Genomic DNA, 22856 nt, shown 5'->3' with positions numbered 1-22856 from the left:
ATCCGGGTTAGATTTGATCTGCAACCAATGCTTGTCGTAAGAGGTGACTAACGGGATCGGGTGGTCAGGCTTGCTGACTTGGTTGGCACATGTCACCGTATCCCAATTGCGTAGATCGATGCTCATGCTGTTGATCACTGGATTGTCTGGTCAAACTCGATTATTTACAGACCGCCGCCATATAACTGGAATATTGCTGAGTGCGGCGTAAAACAACAACCAAACTAAACTTGTTCAAGGATCCACTTTAACTTTAAGCAATGCTCTTTTACAAGCGACCAATCAATCGGTGGTATGTCTGATTTGGGGATTCAGTATGCAGTAAAATATGTACTTGGCGAATGTGTCAGCTCATCCAATCACTCAACACAACAGTAGCAGAGACCATTACCAACCACGATGGGGAACACTATCACCAGAGATGGACAAGTATTGACGATTCCCATACTTCATCACTAATTAACCCCTCCCAGCGTGAAACTATGGTCTACCAACCAGTAAATTGGACGCACAATGGGGGATCATCGTCCGGTCGATCAGCACTAACTGGGGGTAAGGGGCTTGGGTGCCTGGGGATGAAGTGGGAATGGAATGGACGGGAGGAAACTGATGCAGCTTCGATATCGAGAATATTCGGAATTGAACTGATACGGGAACATCGCACCGCCCGAGACTCATTTATCCGTTCACTGTCATGAAACGTGCGGGTGAGTGAGGGAAAACTTTCGAAGCCTCTGGATCCATTATATCTGAGACGAAGAAATTGACATACAAATCACCATTATCACGATTATATGTCCTTCCGTATTTTGAAGTCATAAGCCACAAAATATTTAATATTTGTTCAAGTCTTGGAAAATGGGACCTTTCTGAAATCGTACCATGTTGTGCTTGGGATGTTTACATCGAATTAGTCTTGACCTCGATTACCCATTTACTTTTGGAACGTCCGGATACGACTATACTATATGGAAAGTATTTAGATCAATTTAATTCAGATATTTTACTCCGATGCGATAGCCCTCTGCTTTAACATGAGGACACCGACATATCGACAGTTTATACGTCATGTAGAGTTTCGGATCAGCTAATCAGTGTCGAGGCTTCGAAATAGGGACTGTAAGACTCGCGAGGCGCTACTTCCGGTACTAAGCTGGTTCCCGTCTCCCTTTGCGCGAGCCAACTTGCGATATGCGAGACGGGGCCCAGCTCACTTCCGGTACCAGATATTCGGTGACAAGCGTATATTCAAAAACCAGTTCTTGTTTGCGCGAACGCCAAATATGACTTTACTCGACCGGACCAAGTGTACACCCATGTTTGGCCTCTATAACTATTGACTGTTGCAAGGATAATCGGTTCCTCACTGGCAACTATGCGACCATTTGAAAAGGTATGATACGTTGTTTATCACCGGAAGTACTACGGTCTAGCGAAGAGCCGTGACATGCTTACGGGCATGATTATCGGCGGGCGGGCGATTGATTATCGAGCTTAAACGACTTCTCCCGAATGTACATAAGGAAGTTTGTGCCATATATTTGGATTAGACCGTTCCACCTATGCCCTCTCCTATGGAGGTGTCAGAATGTAAAGCATACGCCCACAGGGGAATCGTGTCGAAATATAAGACTGACTGAGTTTTGTTTTACGCCGCTTTTAGCAATATTCCAGCTACACCACGGCGGGGGAACACCAGAAATGGGCTTCACACATTGTACCCATGTGGGGATTCGAACCCGGGTCTTCGGCGTGACGAGCCAACGCTTTAACCACTAGGCTACCCCACCGCCCCCGAAATATAAGATCTATTCTGGTGGAACTGATGGAACTATGGCAGATTCTACTTACTGATTTGAATTGGGACAGATTCTACTTACTATACACAGTTTACCCGTGAACATCCGGGTTAGAATTGGTCTTCAGCAACCAATACCTATAGTAAGATACGTCTAACGGGATCGGGTGGTCAGGCTCGCTGACATGGTTGGCACATGTCATCGTATCCCAACTGCGTAGATCGATGCTCATGCTGTTGATCACTGCATTGTCTGGTCGAGACTTGATTATTTACAAACCGCCGCCATATAGCTGGAATATTGCTGAGTGCGACGTAAACAACAATAAACAAACAAATTATACACCGTTACCTCCCCTATCTCATATCGTGGCAGACACAATCACGCGTTATTGAAATTGTTTTTTAGCTCGAACCTCTTAGAGTCAGAAATCGTGTTGTTTATATACATACATCTATCGGAATGCCTAATCAGCTAAAGCACTATTGTGTATCTCTGATGTTTGACAGTTGCTGTGCTACGTACAAATATTGGTTTGACTTGAGCGTTTGACATGTTGACTTCAAGTAACAACTCACAAATTCTTCTGAAACTATTTACTCTATAATATAATATATAAATGAATACATAAATGAATGTTTGATCTTCCACACTACATTGACACTTAAGTTGATGGCGATTTCAGCTTCGAAATCAACAGTTCGATATTCCCGGGTATGTCATTACCAATAGTCCATGGCTCGGACGGATGGCGTGAGTTATAGACAGAGCTGATTGATTTGTCTGGATTTATATCGGTCTATCAGACAGCGCATTGATTCTTAAGTTTCGAGTAAATACGTTAACTAGATGATGCTTGCAGGTCTTTGTCAGTCGGTCCGTGAGCTTTGAACAGTGTATCAGTTATACCATAGCTTGTCTGCTTAATGTGGGAGGAACTCCCGAAGGAATATGAAACCGACAGGCTTAAGCATGGTGCAGACGGACCAAAAATATATTCGGGACGAACGGGGCTTCGAACCCACAATCAGCTGTCAGGAGTGCCCTTTTTCTGCCTCCCCGCCCTTGGTAAGATCTTTGAAATCGGCTTCTGTCAGTTTCTGCCGCGATTTGAATATTATTCTTGTTTCCTTCTAAAGGGCGACGGGGCGGTGGGGTAGCCTAGTGGTTAAAGCGTTGGCTCGTCACGCAGAAGACCCGGGTTCGATTCCCCACATGGGCACAATGTGTTAAGCCCATTTCTGGTGTTCCCCGCCGTGATATTGCTGGAATATTGCTAAAAGCGGCGTAAAACTAAACTCAGTCAGTCAGTCTAAAGGGCACAATAGCATTTTGCTTGAGATATTTATTATTTTCATTTCCATTTATATTCTCTTCTGTATTTAATTCTTATTTCTCTCCTAGGAATTCATACTCATGCCGTGATATATTTGGGATAGTGCTCAGTGGCGGATCCAGAGGGGGGGTTCGAACCCCTCCCCACTTTTAAAAATGACTAAATACCACATTGAAGTTAATGTTTTGCAATGGCGGAGCCAAGGTTCCCTCTGAATCCAACCCCAACCCCATCCCTTTTTGAAAATTTCTGGATCCGCCTATGGTGCTAGAAGCGACGGAAAACCACTTTCCAACTCCCGTATCTGTACAGGGGACAGGAAGTCCCAGCATTATATCCGAGACGCCATTATCTAGTAGACGGTTCCAGAATGCGTCATTTGTGGCCGCATGACCCTATTTCCATCAAAGTACTATAAATGACTGCTTCAATACAACTTTTTACCACGGAAAGTGTTACCGACACAATAAACAAATCCGATAAACATGGCATCATCATCAATATGCAAATGAGATGACCTAGCAAGAACTACTTTGAATAAACTGCCAACACCAAGGAGATGTTTGCACGCTTGAATAATCACTATAACGGTCAAATATATTAGAGTTTGCTTTTGTGTGTGTGTTTATGTATTTTGACAATGAAATATAAATGAGCGCTCCATACAAACACAATTCTTACACGCAACAATATTTCAAAAGTAACTAAACTGAATTTGTTTCTGTTTTTTTCGTTTGGTTTTTCGTCGTCGCCATCGGCACATTTTAGCTATATGGTTGTCTGTAGATAATCGAATCTGGGCCAGACAATCCAGTGACTGACATCATGAGCATCAATCTACGGTATGACATATATCTACGTCAGCGAGCCTTACACTTGCAAATGTATTTCTCCAAACATATACAAACGTTACCAAAACGTTACTGGGCCGAAAACAATGACCGAAACACTACAATCTCAGCTTCAAACACAAGTATGATACATGCATTAAAAACACCACCGTCGACCAACATTTCCGTCTGTCTCGCGTTTAGCAGCCATGAAACATGAATGTAAACTTCCACTCATAAAAATGACGTATTAGGTTTCACACAGGCTCGCATTGTAGAGCTGTTATTCCAAGAATATGATGTTATACTAGTATATCAGAAATAAAAATGATATATAATGTTCGAAGATATTTACGATGAGGTAGCGCACTATAATATTTACATAATCTCAATTTCATATGAGGTTTACAAAAGCAGGAAGTGTATTTATGGCTACGCTTCTTTTGTATTGATGCTTTTAGACTGACTGACTGAGTTTTGTTTTACGCCGCTTTTAGCAACATTCCAGCTACATCACGGCGGGGGACACCAGAAAAGGGCTTTACACATTGTACCCATGTAGGGATTCGAACCCGGGTCTTCGGCGTGACGAGCCAACGCTTTAACCACTAGGCAACAAGATTGTCGGACACGATGGTACTCACAGACATTAGTAAATGGCACCGTCGTTAGAATGTACCTTCATCTTATATCATCATTGCACTTCGGGAATGGAACTGGAATACGATTTGATTGGATTGGATGTACGGTGTGCTGTCCGACTCTACTGTGACGTGTTCCTGTCTACTAGTCATTTCTGGTGTCCCCCGCCGTGATAGTGCTGGAATATTGCTAAAAGCGGCGTAAAACCATACTCACTCACTGAATCCTCACTGGGGGAAAGCAAGGTGCGTAAACTCAAAAGTATAAAGGGGGCGCCTTAAGATATGTCGGTACAAGTTGGTAACTTTAAAGCTGAAGGTGGCGATCTGCAGATGTCGACCAGTATCCCAGCAACGTCGTACGGGGTCGCGACTTCCACCACAACGAAGCCAGTAGTGTTGTGGTAGTTGCCACACAGTTCCCATCTCGCACCTGAGGGACGTGACGCCTTCACACTTTGTTTTGATCAAATCACGTGATCCACGTGGCGTCCCCGTGCCGTCGCTAGGTTACCAGATGGAAGCGAATAGGTTAGTGTTATAATCCGCACACATTTTGTTAATAATCTAATGCATGTCTATTGATTAAGTCATGTTATGATCATGGGTTATGCATCGTCCGATCACCATCATCAACCGACAAAATGCAACTTGACCTGCATCACGGGTGATGCTTTGCGTTTGATGCTCTGCGAAGAATGTAATCATTCCTAAACTGGATTATTTAAGGACTGGTGCCATTGTAGGTACCGCTGTCGCATCTACTGACATCACAGCTATTCCCGTTAGTGACATCCCCACTATCCCAACCACTGACATCGCCATTATCCCTGCTCCCTATTTCACCGCTAAAACGGCTAGTGACATCAATACTATCTCCAATATAGCCTACACTACTATCCACACTACTGACGTCACACTATCCCACCACTGACATCACCACTATCGCGCTACTAACATCACCACAATCCCCGCTACTAATATCACCACTATCCCCGCTACTAACATCACCACTATCCCCGCTACTAACATCACCACTATCCCCACCACTGATATCACCACTATCCCCGCTGACATCAACACTATCCCCGCTACTAACATCACCACTATCCTACCCCTGACATCACCACTATCCCCGCTGACAACAATGGGACGGTGCCTAGTGGTAAAAGCGTTGGCTCGCTGCGCTGAAGGCTCGGGTTCGATTGCCCGACGTGATATCCCTGCTTTTCAATGCTTTTCGTAACGCAGCGGTCAATCAAACAGTGGACGTGGACTGAGGATAGGTAACTTCAGCTAATACACGTTGGGGAGGAACATCTTGTTTCTGGTATAAATCATGTATGGTAACTGCCCCTAACGACATCAAACCTATACCTGCCTTTCCCCACCCCTCGGATCAATAACCGGTATAATAATCACCATATCTGTTGTTCTGGTGCACGCTTCTGTTTTCATTCGATCACGTCCAGTCACTGGTCATCGGTCGAAATGACCACAAGGTAATTACTTCTTCGCACTGCAGCATGTTTATGGGTGTAATCGATCGTAACGCCTGTTGGCAAGGGCAGTGTCAATTCAATAGCGTCCCCTCAGAGCTGACCAAATGACCATGATCGATTTGTCAAATCTGCTGTGATATCTACAGAAAGCATGAAATTGCATTTTATACTACTGATCATATTTTGGGGGGCTTTTCGTAGTTAAGACTGAGCTCATCAAATCATCCCATTTGTCTGTTTGTTTATCTATTTTTGGAAGGGGTCCTTAACGTTTTTGGTTAAGTATATAGGTACTGTAAATTCAGGATGTTGTACGTTATTCCAGCCTTTTAATAAATGGGGCGGTGGGGTAGCCTAGTGGTTAAAGCGTTCGCTCGTCACGCCGAAGACCCGGTTCGAATCCCCACATGGGTACAATGTGTGAAGCCCATTTCTGGTGTCCCCCGACGTGATATTGCTGGAATATTGCTAAAAGCGGCGTAAAACTATACTCCCTCACTCACTTTAATATTGTACACAGTTGGATTGAACTGATTGATAGTTATAAGGAAGACTGTTCTGGGTTTTTATTTTAAACAGTTCACGTCAAATCCACTCTCAACAATGATTATAGCTACGACGGCTAATAAAAGGTCAAAAGTTCAAAAAGACAACATTGATGAAAGATTAGGGTCGGGATGTACATAACACTCACATATACTCAGAGTAAAAAATAATTATTACTCAGGCTTTTTGTCTCGCTGATGATATGGACATGAAACGTTATTAATACCACTGTCTGCCTGTATTCCACGACGGCGGGTATAACACGTTATTAAATCACAGCCTTGTATACCGTAACGTGACAGTGGATATAAGACGTTATTAGCATCACGGCCCTGGATACCCTGACGGTGGATATAAGACGTTATTTAAAAGACAGCTCTTTATATCCTGACGGTGCACATAACGTTATTAGACTGACGGCTCTACCTCGATCGTAAACAAAACATATTAGAATTACGGCGATGTGTATCCTAGCGGTTGATATATCTAAAATGTTATTAAATCACGTTGCTGTATGTTATGTACTAAGGGTGGATATAACACGTTATTAGCTTCATGGTATTGCACACACTGACGGTGGATATAACACGTTATTAGCTTCATGGTATTGCACACACTGACGGTGGATATAACACGTTATTAGCTTCATGGTATTGCACACATTGACGGTGGATATAACACGTTATTAGCTTCATGGTATTGCACACACTGACGGTGGATATAACACGTTATTAGCTTCATGGTATTGCACACACTGACGGTGGATATAACACGTTATTAGCTTCATGGTATTGCACACACGGTGGATATAACACGTTATTACGGTGGATATATAACACGTTATTAGCTTCATGGTATTGCACACACTGACGGTGGATATAACACGTTATTAGCTTCATGGTATTGCACACACTGACGGTGGATATAACACGTTATTAGCTTCATGGTATTGCACACATTGACGGTGGATATAACACGTTATTAGCTTCATAGTATTGCACACACTGACGGTGGATATAACACGTTATTAGCTTCATGGTATTGCACACACTGACGGTGGATATAACACGTTATTAGCTTCATGGTATTGCACACACTGACGGTGGATATAACACGTTATTAGCTTCATTGCACACACTGACGGTGGATATAACACGTTATTAGACGGTGCACACACTGACGGTGGATATAACACGTTATTAGCTTCATGGTATTGCACACACTGACGGTGGATATAACACGTTATTAGCTTCATGGTATTGCACACATTGACGGTGGATATAACACGTTATCAGACACTGACGGTGGATATAACACGTTATTAGCTTCATGGTATTGCACACACTGACGGTGGATATAACACGTTATTAGCTTCATGGTATTGCACACACTGACGGTGGATATAACACGTTATTAGCTTCATGGTATTGCACACATTGACGGTGGATATAACACGTTATCAGAACCACGGCGATGTATATCCTGACGGTGGATATAACACGTTATTAGCTTCATGGTATTGCACACATTGACGGTGGATATAACACGTTATTAGCTTCATGGTATTGCACACATTGACGGTGGATATAACACGTTATCAGAACCACGGCGATGTATATCCTGACGGTGGATATAACACGTTTTCAGAACCACAACTTGACGGTGGATATAGCACGGTGGATATAACACGTTATCAGAACCACGGCGATGTATATCCTGACGGTGGATATAACACGTTATCAGAATGACGACGGTGGATATATCATTAGAACCACGGATATCCTGACAGTGGATATAACACGTTATTAGAATCACCGCTGCTTATATCCTGACGGTAAATGTAACATGTTATTAGAATGATGTCTGTTTATATTCTGACGGTAAATATAACGTTATTATAATCACGGCTGTTTATATCCTGGCGGTGGATATAATACGTTAATAGAATGATGTCTCTTTATATCCTGACGGTAAATATAACATGTTATTAGAATCACTGACGGTAGATTTCAGGTCCACCTGTAAGCTTGTTTGAATCACGACCCACCTGCATGCCTTGACGGCTGACAGAACGCACGATATGAAGAACAAGCCTCCAAGGATTCCTGCAAACACTGTTCCCGGCAAATATACCGTCATCTTAGGCCTTGCGCGCGCACGTCACTCCCAAAGCTCATGCGTCTTGCCAGTTGCGCAAAGCCTTTAAGTTTTCTCCGTAACTTGGGTATGCATGTATTTAGCATGATGTCCAGGGGGAGGTAACTCCTGTTCCATTATTTCGGGATCCACGGTATTTTCCTGAAATGGAATGAGAAAATTAATACATAGATGCTTCAGACAAACAGATTAAAAGCATTTCAGTTAAGGAATAGCTACCTGTACATAATAATATCAAGGCCACTTATATTGCACTGAACATGGTGGACATTGTTACCCCGGATAACCCGAGCTGCCTGTGAGGCGCTAGAATGTTAATAGTCATATAACTTATCCCACCGGGTACCCATTTACTGCTGAACAGAGGCAGTTTTAAACAGATTCATTTGCGGTGGTGTAGTCGATCCTGCAGCATCCCATCCAGTGATCAATAGTATGAGTAGATGTATACGCATGACGTATAATCACACTCCGTTTACCCAGCTCATAATTGTGTTATTCTACCTCAATGTCATCCAGTGCAACAAAGGGACAGAACATGGCGCCGAGAACAATGATAATGCAACGTGATGAGAACATCCATTCATCGTATTTCGGTTGCCTACCTTTCTTGAAATTATGTACACAGACACTCTTAAACCCGTCGGCTAAGACATCATCGCCGCTCCGTTAATCCTTTGGTATTTTAGTTTCATATTTATCCATCCACGGTAATTACATGTTTGCTGTGGGTTAAATCCAAGTACCACTAGCGTCACGCAGCCACTTTGTGCTCAGACCATTCTTCTGGCAAGGTTATCTCAGGAAACACTAATCACGCTCACGCATGCGCACGATCCAGACGTATGACGTAACAACCAGATGACCAGTTCACCGCTATAACTGGAGAGAAGTAATCACCAGCTCACCATTTTAACACGGAGTTAAGTAACACACTCAACTGACCGTTGTTTTATCCTCACTAATCTACATTACGGTAATCAGCATTTCCTGACGGCGAAAACCGCACCTACCAACCCAGCATCCTGCCGTCGACATCCACGCCGCTGTAATGACGGAGACGTGAGCCTCCCAGCCAGAGCAACAACACAGCCCTGCCAGAACCCTGGCTGGTCTGCGATACGGCCAGTAGTAATTGCTAATAATGATAATTGATGTATACGGCTACCTCCGCTCCCTTCAACATGGCGGACTGCTGGACGTATTTCCAGAGCTGTTTCATTTTCCGAAGCTCTGATTAACTAACCAGTTCTTAATCAGACTTTCCCGGATGAAGCTACCCAATTACCACGTTCAGTATTAATTATATAAAACGCGAATTATTAGTATCGAGTCCGATTTGTAAAATTACTTCGCGAAGGCAACAGAACTCTTGGAATACCATAGATCGGGTCATTATTATAAAACGTATTATTTTTTCACGCCATGCCTGCACGAGGCGACGTTAATTGAGCGTTTGCACTAACATGATATTTGGTGGCAAAAACGCTGTTCGTCTTAATTCTTAAATTACTTTCTATGTGCCTTGGCATGTTCTGGGATGTTCTCCAGTGATTCGGTAATGCTGCGGAAACCATGTGCCGTCATTTGTTTATCATATATTATCTGCATCCATTACTTGAAGGATGAAACCCGTGACGATCCGGGTTAGAATTGGTCTTCGGCAACCCATGCTTGTCGTAGGAGGCGTCTAACGGGTGGCCAGGTTCTCTGGCTTGGATGGAACATGTCATCGTATCCCGGTTTCGTAGATCGATGCTCATGCTGTTGATCACTGGATCGTCTGGTCTTATGACTCGATTATTTACAGACCGCCGCCTTATAGCTGGAACATAGCCGGAACATTGCTGAGTGCGGCGTTAAACAGCAAAGAAACTGTTTGTGGATTATTCCAGGTATTTCAGAAAAGATGAGAGTATCACCAAGATGGCACAGGCACAAACACTCGCATGGGCACGGCAATATTGCGCGACATAATGAGACGGTTGAAGTCATTCCTGTTGTCATTTTGTATTGAGGATAGTGTATTGTGGCTCTCAGTTAGTCTGCAAAACAGATGAAGAGGTTACACTGGTCGCTTTTATCTCTAGCTCAGATTGGTAAATCAGTAGAAAGGATTTGTCTATTGAACCGTTGCTGAGAGATATCGGATCACCGATATACCTGAAGCTTTGGTTAAACTTCTTGGCTAAGTTCCCTTGTTTTGGATTTGCAGACTCCATCAATGACAACGTCGGCTGCAATAAGATCCTAACCACCCACACACCCACCCCCGACAACAAACCACAACCCATTATTCAGAAAACCGTACTTTCCCTATTAGACATCTATTCTCGCGGCTCCCGATTCACTCCGGACCGTACGCACTGTCTCAAAAACAGAAGCAGGCCTCTGTTAGACGCAGGATCATTTGATGTAATTAAAAATCCTTATGATTCTTGCTTAATACATTTAATGATTACTTCCTTCGCCATTCCTTCAAATGTAAATTTTGCATGGTGATGGAATACACACCGGGGCAACAGCTTCTAATAAATACCGGGCGTCTCAAAGAGGTGAGGTGAGGTGAAATTGGGTTTAACGTAGTGCTTGAGAATATTTCGCTCATATGACGACGTGCATGCGTGTGTATGTGTATGTGCGGCTGCTTGTACTAGCCCAGACTTAAGCTGGTGTTATAGTACTAGCCCACTGAGATACCACGCCGCAGTGAAGCATGAATACCCCACTCAGACACATTATACTGACTCCGAGCCGACCAGTCCTTGTTGTACCAATTAATGCCGAGCGCCAGGCAGGGACCAACAAGTACCATATTTTAACGTCTTTTGGTATGACGCGAGTCGGGGATCGAACCCGCGACCTTCCGCTCTCCGGGCGGACGCTCTAACCACTACACCACGGAGGCGGTCGCGTCTCAAAGAGACAACATGGTAAATATATGTAGTCCGGGGTTTTATCCCACGTTAAGCTGGCATGCCGTGGTATAACTGGAATACTATTCAAAGCGTCGTCATCCGAACTCTTTCACTCACCATGTACCAATTGTCGTGAAACACAGTGATGGACTATATAGACTAGACAAACTATATAGACTATACAGACTAGACAAACTATATAGACTAGACAAATCTCGCTATGTAATCTGCAGTGTGGTCGAGACAATAGCCAAACAATACTCCTGACGTAATGCAATCCAGTTTGATCGTCTAGGCAACCATCATGATTCCAACACAAACAGATAGATTCTGTTGACTACACATTGGCGTCTGACGCACTGGATTTAGCCATTTATCAAATATAAAAGAACACTGGTCAACAAAACATTATAACCATCAGGACAGTTTGGGAAGGAGATCAAAGTGAGATGTGCGAGTTTATATGGATCCGCATCTACATTGATAACACTCTTGTCTCGTGGTCAGATGAACAGTCACGTGGCACCAGAGTGACGAGACATCGGTATACACAGAGATGCTGACATCCGATGAATCAAATACACTGATTGACTTTCTGAGTAGAATCAACACTTACATCACGTGTTGAGTAACCCGGATGTCACAACGCTGAAACAGTGGCTGTGATCAGGTGGCAGCCTATGGAAACCCACTAGGGGTGTTATTATTAATATTGAACATAAGACAAAAGGCCTGACCCCAGCGGGCTTCCGTAGCAGCATCACCTTCTCAGTGGCACCAAGTGCGAGGTGAATCGGTAATGTGGGAATCATTGGAATCTGTTGATTCCTGAAGCAAAAGAAACGAGATATCGAACATGTTCGAGCTATTTCTCCCACTTACACCATCTTATGGTTGATACCTGTGAAGATCCGGGTTAAAATTGATCTTCAGTAGCCCACGCTTGTCGTAAGAGACGACTAACGGGATCGGGTGGTCAGGCTCGCTGACTTGGTTGACACACGTCATCATATCCCAATTGCGTAGATCGATGCTCATACTGTTGATCACTGGATTGTCTGTTCCAGACTCGATTATGAAAAAATTACAGACCGCCGCCATATAGCTGGAATATTGCTTAGTGCGGCGTAAAACTAAATTCACTCACTCACTCACTCTTATGGTTGAGATATATTTTCTCTCTTACTCTGCACAATGGTATAGTTGTAAGTTTTACTTGTTTGAATGTACGTTCAGAAGGACCAGTGAATTCCTGGTTCAATGTACTGTAACATTGTGATGTCAGCAAAATTGTTAAAACTGGAGAAACCTCACATGAATCACAAATGTTAGTAAAACGACTGATGTCTAAGCGTCAGTGACTTTGGTGATAGAGACAGATAGAACAGTCCACAGCCTGGATCGATTATTATTATATGATACTTATATAGAGCACATATCCAGGCAACTAGTGCTTGCTCAAGGCGCTGGTAGTCGATTATCTTGGGAGACGAACCATATCTCCGGCTGAGTTCGTGTTTTTTTAAAAAGAGGGATGGAAGACTTAAGCACACCGATTCATTTCAGAGTCGAAGGTATTTAGGGATGGAAGACTTAAGCACACCGATTGATTTCAGAGAGGCGAAGATCTTCAGTAATGGAAGACTTAAGCACACCGATTGATTTCAGAGTCGAAGATATTTAGGTATGGAAGTCTTAAGCACACCGATTGATGTCAGAGTCGAAGATATTTAGGGATGGAAGACTTAAGCACACCGATTGATTTCAGAGAGGCGAAGATCTTCAGGGATGGAAGTCTTAAGCACACCGATTGATTTCAGAGTCGAAGGTATTTAGGGATGGAAGACTTAAGCACACCGATTGATTTCAGAGAGGCGAAGATCTTCAGGGATGGAAGTCTTAAGCACACCGATTGATTTCAGAGTCGAAGGTATTTAGGGATGGAAGACTTAAGCACACCGATTGATTTCAGAGGGTCGAAGATCTTCAGTAATGGAAGACTTAAGCACACCGATTGATTTCAGAGTCGAAGGTATTTAGGGATGGAAGACTTAAGCACACCGATTGATTTCAGAGAGTCGAAGATCTTTAGGTATGGAAGACTTAAGCACACCGATTGATTTCAGAGAGTCGAAGATCTTCAGGGATGGAAGACTTAAGCACACTGATTGATTTCAGAGAGTCTCTGATTGTCAGTGATGGAACACCTCTGTAGTCCTACGGAGTTCAGGTAGTTGGATGATGAACATTTGAGTATTTGCCACAAAGCGATCGTAGCGCTACGACTGTCGTAACAACAGGACACTCCCTGCGTCGTGGTGCAAACATTACACTGTTAGAACTGACACATCTGAAGTAATCACGGGGAATAATGAATCAGAAACGTCAATTAAGTAATGGGCTTCGATATCAGTGTTTCCTTGCTACAGAAGCACCGTCACGGCAACATATTGACAACATGCCGAGGCGGATCCACAGCTATATAACGCTTCATCTCCACCCAGTATGGTGTGTACACTTCAATATCGTTAACATTCAATGAGGGTTTTCGTGAGCATCGCTAAATAAAGTTATTACCCTGCGTTATTTTCTGTGTATAGCTAAATGATGTTGATTGTTTATGTATTTACAAGTAAATTACGTTGTGTGTGAACATCCAGTGATTGTTTATGTATTTACAAGTAAATTACGTTGTGTGTGAACATCCACTGATTGTTTATGTATTTACAAGTAAATTACTTTGTGTGTGAACATCCAGTGATTGTTTATGTATTTACAAGTAAATTACTTTGTGTGTGAACATCCATTACATTTGTGTGTGAACATCCAGTAAATTGTTTATGTGATTGTTTACATTTACAAGTAAATTACTTTGTGTGTGAACATCCACTGATTGTTTATGTATTTACAAGTAAATTACTTTGTGTGTGAACATCCAGTGATTGTTTATGTATTTACAAGTAAATTACTTTGTGTGTGAACATCCAGTGATTGTTTATGTATTTACAAGTAAATTACTTTGTGTGTGAACATCCAGTGATTGTTTATGTATTTACAAGTAAATTACTTTGTGTGTGAACATCCAGTGATTGTTTATGTATTTACAAGTAAATTACTTTGTGTGTGAACATCCAGTAATTGTTTATGTATTTACAAGTAAATTACTTTGTGTGTGAACATCCTGTGATTGTTTATGTATTTACAAGTAAATTACTTTGTGTGTGAACATCCAGTGATTGTTTATGTATTTACAAGTAAATTACTTTGTGTGTGAACATCCAGTGATTGTTTATGTATTTACAAGTAAATTACTTTGTGTGTGAACATCCAGTGATTGTTTATGTATTTCAGGGGCGGTGGGGTAGCCTAGTGGTTAAAGCGTTGGCTCGTCACGCCGAAGACCCGGGTTCGATTCCCCACATGGGCACAATGTGTTAAGCCCATTTCTGGTGTCCCCCGCCGTGATATTGCTGGAATATTGCTAAAAGCGGCGTAAAACTAAACTCAGTCAGTCAGTCAGTTTATGTATTTACAAGTTAATTACTTTGTGTGTGAACATCCACTGATTGTTTATGTATTTACAAGTAAATTACTTTGTGTGTGAACATCCAGTGATTGTTTATGTATTTACAAGTAAATTACTTTGTGTGTGAACATCCATTGATTGTTTATGTATTTACAAGTAAATTACTTTGTGTGTGAACATCCAGTGATTGTTTATGTATTTACAAGTAAATTACTTTGTGTGTGAACATCCAGTGATTGTTTATGTATTTACAAGTAAATTACTTTGTGTGTGAACATCCAGTGATTGTTTATGTATTTACAAGTAAATTACTTTGTGTGTGAACATCCACTGATTGTTTATGTATTTACAAGTAAATTACTTTGTGTGTGAACATCCAGTGATTGTTTATGTATTTACAAGTAAATTACTTTGTGTGTGAACATCCAGTGATTGTTTATGTATTTACAAGTGTGTGAAAATTGTATTTGTGTGTGAACATCCTGTGATTGTTTATGTATTTACAAGTAAATTACTTTGTGTGTGAACATCCAGTGATTGTTTATGTATTTACAAGTAAATTACTTTGTGTGTGAACATCCACTGATTGTTTATGTATTTACAAGTAAATTACTTTGTGTGTGAACATCCACTGATTGTTTATGTATTTACAAGTAAATTACTTTGTGTGTGAACATCCTGTGATTGTCTTTGTATATACAAGTAAATTACTTTGTGTGTGAACATCCTGTGACTGCCTTTGTATATACAGCCAAATTACATTTTGTGTGTGTACATGATGTTGCCATCCAGTGGTTGTGTATATTATGTACAGCTAAATATTGTTGTGTGTGAACAGCCAGGTGTTTGCAATGTTTTGTCACATCCAGTATTCAGTCGCATACTTTCTACGTCCTAACCTACAAACATATGTCCCAACCGCACATATTTCACATACATTTGAAACCATCTCAATTTCAAGGTTCAAATTCAATAGTTCATTCCCCCATACCTCTCGTCACGTAACGCTAAATGAGCCTCATTCCGATATACCGTTACACGTCATTCTGTCTATATAGGTACTCAATATCTGTATGTATAGCATGCTTATTTCTATTCAATGAGGCGGATGACTGCATGGAATACACGGAACTATATCTCACGCTGATGAGAGACAAGCTGTTGCTTATACAAAGAAGGGTTCCGGGAACAAACGTCCACCTCCTACTTAATGGTTCGATATTTGTGTCCTTATGGGCGTGATATTGACACGGGGCCCCAAATGACCGTGGGTCTGCTGAATACATAGCACACATGCATTGGAAATTACGCATGTATGATCAATATGTCTACGATATAGCAATAATTTGAATGCAGGAAGTTGAATATTGTCAGACGGTTTGATTGTATTGATAAGACGGACCACAGACATGCTGCAGGAAATGGCATTTAAATGAAGGTACTTAAATTTTATAACTGCAGTTATGCGTATTGGATGAACGTAGATATAGAGCCTATTATATATACATTACACAGCAAGTTAGGCTGAAGTCGAAAATCAATTGCCTACTTTCAACACGAGGCACGACTTCTTATGTTAAATAGTAGTCTCAACGATAGCTATGAAGGACGAGACTGAACTATTTACTTTAAGCAAGAGACTCAACTATTTATCTCATGCATGAGACTCGAATATTGAATTCAAGCAAGAGACTCAACTATTTATATACTATCCAAAAAAAATACGCATAGGCATTTTGTATTTTTTTAAATCTATTAATTACCCAATTGTGTTCAAACAATCGTCAAAATATGTAACGAAAGTGTTGATAACATGAGTTTACACTATTGAACAAGTGAAGAGTCGACTTTACCTGAAAATGTTGATTTTGATGAGATTTCTTACAAGAAATAAAAAGGCATCGCCACAACGTAACAAAAATCACCTTCCAGTTGAAATTGTGCAGCAACGAGCATGCACTGTCTGGCTATAAAAATCCAGATTACTTTCGGAAATCGGCATTCGTTCTGAAGGAGTTTCAAGGTCAAATCTCTACGCCCCGTCTTGACGCTGCGACACGGAACATCGCCATTGAAAGAATGCACGACGGAGATTACCAATTTTCTGTTGCCAGGCGTCTGAATGTTAGTCTGAGCACGATATCACTTCTTGCAGCTCGTTACAACCAAACAGGTATAACAAATGACCGTCCCCGTACAGGCAGACCTCGAGTCATCACTGTAGCCCAAGATCAGTACATCCGGGTACTACATTTGCGTGATCGTACTGCCAGGAGTGAGAGCACAGAAGCCAGGATGGCCTGGAGGATATCCGGTCAAACTGTACGGAGCAGGTTGAGAAAGATTGGACTCAGAGCCAGGAGACCCGACGTCGGGACCATGCTACGCGGTCACCATCGCGCTCAACGTCTCCGTTATCTAAAATTATCCACTTGGTTGTGTAGACATTACCTTCTTCTAAACTGATGTAAAAATTCATGTACTAAAGTCTATTTGTGGACGAATATACATGTTTGAAAATACAACATTTTCGCAACAGATTTCTGGGTTATGCGTTTCTTTTTTGGAATAGTATATTAAGCAACAGACCAGCTATATATCTCACACAAGAGATTCGACTATTATGTTCAGCGCTAATCCGACAGTTTCTATTTGGAGTGAGTGAGTGAGTTTAGTTTTACGCCGCTTTTAGCAATATTCCAGCAATATCACGGCGGAGGACACCAGAAATGGGCTTCACACAATGTACCCATGTGGGGATTCGAACCCGGGTCTTCGGCGTGACGAGCGAACGCTTTAACCACTAGTCTACCCCACCGCCAAGTTTCTATTTAGAACGAGAAACAATTATCTGTACTAGACACGACACGCAACTATTTCTAAGATTTCTAAGATGTACGAGACTCGACTTCTTATTTTAACTAATAAACTGTAGAACGTATATTGGACAAGAGATTCAACTAGTTATAATAAATAAACTATTTATATTAAGCAAGAAACTAAACTATTCATATCAACAACTATTCATATCGACTATTGATAACAAGCAAGAAATTAGACTATTTATTATTGGCTGTTATGCGACACGCGACTTTGTAATATATACGAGACTCGAATGCTTATAATAAGTCGCCTTATATGGACCACGTGTCGTGACTACTTATATCAACCAGAATAATCACTGTAATCCCCAGTATAAGCCGTCAGTGTGTGACATGTTCGGTTTTATGGTATTCCATTATTATTCATAATAATATTACGTTTCTGGGACATTAAATATTTTATACACCATATGCTGATGACGCTAATTTCCTATATAAATGCATACTTAGTATGGCTATCTAAGCTTGTCTCGAAACATGTTACCACTGTATATACCTGCTGGTCGATTTAACCACACTCCACTACATCAACATTCGCTACATCATCGCAATACGACATCGTTAAATGTGAACTCATATACCTGAATTCTTAGGTTTCTCAAAAACGCTCCAAATACACGTCGGTTTATCTCTTTCATCAAACCTATCTATACTCAGTTATATCATTGAGTTCTGTTCTAAGCGTAAACATACACCCTTTCAAACATTTTACCACCCAGCCACTCACCAACTCGCCCAGTCATTCCAAAATCAACTCAACTGACCTCTCACTCACTCGCCTACAACCCATACCACTCACTCACTCACTCACAATTCGACAAACCCATCTACAACTCTACTCACTCACTCACTCATTCACCGACCAACACGCATGTCAGCTCACGACTTCCGGTTGTGATATAGGACACTCACTCACTCACTCACGCACGCACGCACTCATCACCCGACAGAGAGCCGCCACGACTACAGGCTGTGCTGACCCAGTCGTGTTTCCATTTGGCAGCCGTCCACGTGTCGTAATGGATATTACTGATTTGTCAAGGACGGCAGTGATGAATGTGAAAGTAGCTTGCCACACACTACAGTACTTCAACAAATATACGAATCACGAACGCTGATTGCAACATCACACATTGAATATACAAATGTCATTTAAAACCAAGGCAAACAATGACACACACGGTTATCGTGTCTCTGTAATTGTCTCTGGTTTACAGTGCTTCGTTTTGTTTGTTTGTTTGATGTTTATGGCCGCGGTCTGTAAATAATCGAGTCTGGACCAGACAATCCAGTGATCAACAGCATAAGCATCGATCTACGCAATTGGGATGTGTCAACAGTCAGAAAGCCTGACCACCCGATCCCGTTACTCGCCTCTTATGACAAGCATGGGTTGCTGAAGATCAATTCTAACCCGGATCTTCACAGATGTAGTGTTGGGATAACCATGCCGGATCTTCACGGGTCTTCAGCGCTAAGATCATCAGAAAGGCAGGATACTATATGGATGACAACTTCTTCTTTACATCATGATGAGACGTTTCGGTAGAGAATCTTATACCGTAGTCAAGCAAGAATGAATTAAGATAATTTACGATGAAGAAGGCCCATAGTCAGTTCTAATCACAATATCCAGTCACTGCCTCTTAACTGTATTGAACTGGCATGTCATCTTTCATTGGCTTCAATATACCTTTATACATTAGTCCGACCTGGGTAAAGATATCATCATTAGCATATATGTATTAACTCTATAAGGTCACCCAGTGGTCCCTCCATGGCGGGTAAGAAGTATCCCTGAAACAACGTCACAAATAACTGTTGTTATCCGTGTCATGTATTGTAATCAAATTGTTGTGTTGTTTCGGCTCCAGGAATAACCCTATCCACACGGCCCAGGTAAATGACGCAGATTACCTGTCAGCTGATCTGACAGGTAACACTCATCACCAGGTTGTATATATCTATTGGTTTTCCGGAAAGTATCATATTGTGCTAAGGGTATAAAAACGTCAGAGGCCTTTCTGATCAAGTAAAAATTGGTGCGAGGGAAGTACTCTTAAAGTGTGATTCATTAACATGGTCGAACAAAAGAAAGTATACGTTTGAAACTCAGATTTGACCAGCAAAAAATATTTGATAAATATTTGTGTAATTTTCAAAATAAACATGCTGCACATTGTCACACAATAATCACTCACTCATGTATAAACAACAGCTTGTCCCTCAACGCATGACAACAATGTGAAAAACCATATGATTTGAACCCTGATTTGAGAGGGATTCAAGCGTTTGTCATATGCGTGAGGTTGGGACATAATTTACAACACCGTGCTAAAGTATACATTTGGATATTTCATGTGACAGAACATTACAACCGTTAACAAAAAGTTACTAGGCTCAAACCAGCCGCCTAAGCACTGGCAAGGTCCATAACACACCATACATCGCCATCGCCATGTTCCTTGTTTGTTTCATCAGATATATATAATCAGGGAGAATATATAACGTAGATTGTAGATTATACCTGATATAATATATACTTACTACAGATGGTCAGATAATTTCTGACATTCTATCAACTGAGTGTTTGATGATGTTTATCTTAGATCAAGTCTGTAAAGCATATTATTTACACACGTCACAGATGTTACAGTAGTCTGTCTCACAGTCCCTGAACCACATTAATTTCCCTACTGCCAAGCCCTCTCTGCTGTGTTAAAGCCCTTAATATAGCAAGTCTAGATTTCCTCAGGTTCAGGTCTGGTCTCCCTAGGGCTCCTTTTCAATATAAATGGGCTTGTTTGTTACTATCAAAATTATATATATTCAGAGACTAAGCCTTAGTCTAATGTTAAAGGTGAATGATGCAAACTTTTAAATTCTATTCTGTTTTATAATTGATCATATATCAAAGAGCCCCAACTGGTAGTACGTTAATACGTAGCATAAATTGTTAATGTGAAAGCGTGTCTGTCATAAGACTTGCATGGATTCTTATTGGTTAACAGGTTAACTTTTGGTGCTACTTCCGATTCATTCATTCGCCGACTCAGATATACGTTTACCAACACAAACTGAGCAAATATCTTTATTATCCTACCTACATAAATGACAGTTTCTGACTGGCTGAGACAAATTCTGTTTTGTTCCCGACCAAATTGCCAAACGGTTACGTTTGGAACATACCAACCACATTAGTGTATCTCGAACTAGTAAGACGCCATTTTCAGGACTTTTGCAATATTTTCCGAATGAAATAGTTCTGCAAAAAATGTGTAAGCTTCTTTTCTTTCGATTGCTGCTTCGATGAAGGTGAGACCGCCCCCGTGGTGTAGTGGTTAGAGCGTCCGCCCGGAGAGCGGAAGGTCGCGGGTTCGATCCCCAACCGCGTCAAACCAAAAGACGTTAAAATATGGTACTTGTTGGTCCCTGCCTGACGCTCGGCATTAATGGGTACAACAAGGACTGGTCGGCTTGGAGTCAGTATAATGTGTCTGAGTGGGGTATTCATGCTTCACTGCGGCATGGTATCTCAGTGGGCTAGCACTATAAAACCAGCTGAAGTCTGGGCTAGTACAAGCAGCCGCACATACACATACACACGCATGCACGTCGTCATATGAGCGAAATATTCTCAAGCACGACGTAAACCCAATTTCTCCTCACCTCACCTCGATGAAGGTGAAAAATGAACGAAGTGGACGTTTGCCTGACTACGGTTTTCCTTCCGATTCGAACCAAAATTGTAAAAGGCATTCCGGCAATATAATTAAGGAGAGTGGTAGGATAAACTCAAGGTCTGGCGGTCTTGAGTGGGTTAATGTTGCATTATGAAGGACTCGGGGAGCAAAGGCATACAATGAGACAACATCGGGACCGTGGGTATCCATATGTGCATTGCCATAAAACTGTCTACAATAGGCGTAATCTACAAGGAGTCGCATAGATACAAACGTACAGTCGAGCACTGTTGTGCCGAGGATGAAGTAAATACTTCGAGTTATCCGAAGTTCGACACAAACACAAAAGGATGACTAAACAAGGTTTTACGCCGTTTAAGCTATATTCCAGCAATGTCACCAGAAATAGGCTTCACATATTGTACCAATGTGGGGAATCGAACCCGGGCCTTCAGCGTGACGAGCGAACGCTTTAACTACTAGGCTACCCCACAGCCCCTGACTAAGCAAGGAATACACTAGGACCAATTTTCTACTTCGAGACCATCGTAAGTTCGGCACATGGAAATTCGACACAACGGTTTTAGACTATCATACATGACATACACATTTCATATTGAATTTAAAGGCACAATGTCACACCTTTTCGACAGTATTTGGGCCTATATTTTATATATTGGGGGCATATGCACTCACGTTAGCTTCCTATTGGTGCAATAAGAGACTTCTTATCCCTTATGACTTGCCTGAAATCGATAATTGAAACTTCGTGGCGAACAACGTCAAACAAATAACACTTGCCATATATGGAATGTAAACGATTGCTCCGTACATCGAAAACTGTCGCACGCGGTGTTGTCGGTGTTTGCCGAAGTGGCCTCAATCACAAGTTGCGTTATAGGATATTCGTTCAAGGGACATAACTCTATGGGGTTCGCTTGAAATTATGTTCGGCCAGTAGAGGGAGCGAGAGTCGATTTAATGCAAACTAAACAAGTAATTTGTTTTGGAATAAATTATATGATAGCTTCCCTGA

At 41.7% G+C, this 22856-nt stretch overlaps 1 protein-coding gene across 1 annotated transcript in view; it reads right to left on the bottom strand.

Moving 5' to 3' along the window:
* The window catches only part of LOC124289861, a 36180-nt gene that overhangs the window by 3922 nt on the left and 9402 nt on the right, over positions 1–22856 (bottom strand). The window contains exon 2 of the mRNA XM_046726539.1: positions 8702–8952. Within this exon, the coding sequence (XP_046582495.1) occupies positions 8702–8793 (92 nt within the window). The 5' untranslated portion in view covers positions 8794–8952. The remainder of the gene's footprint in view (positions 1–8701; positions 8953–22856) is intronic.

The sequence above is a fragment of the Haliotis rubra genome, unplaced genomic scaffold (assembly GCF_003918875.1).
Source record: "Haliotis rubra isolate DU_JTF1 unplaced genomic scaffold, ASM391887v1 Scf45, whole genome shotgun sequence".
Lineage (NCBI taxonomy): Eukaryota > Metazoa > Mollusca > Gastropoda > Lepetellida > Haliotidae > Haliotis > Haliotis rubra.
The sequence above is the reverse complement of the archived record's forward strand: the minus strand, read 5'-3'. Positions and strand labels throughout refer to the sequence as shown.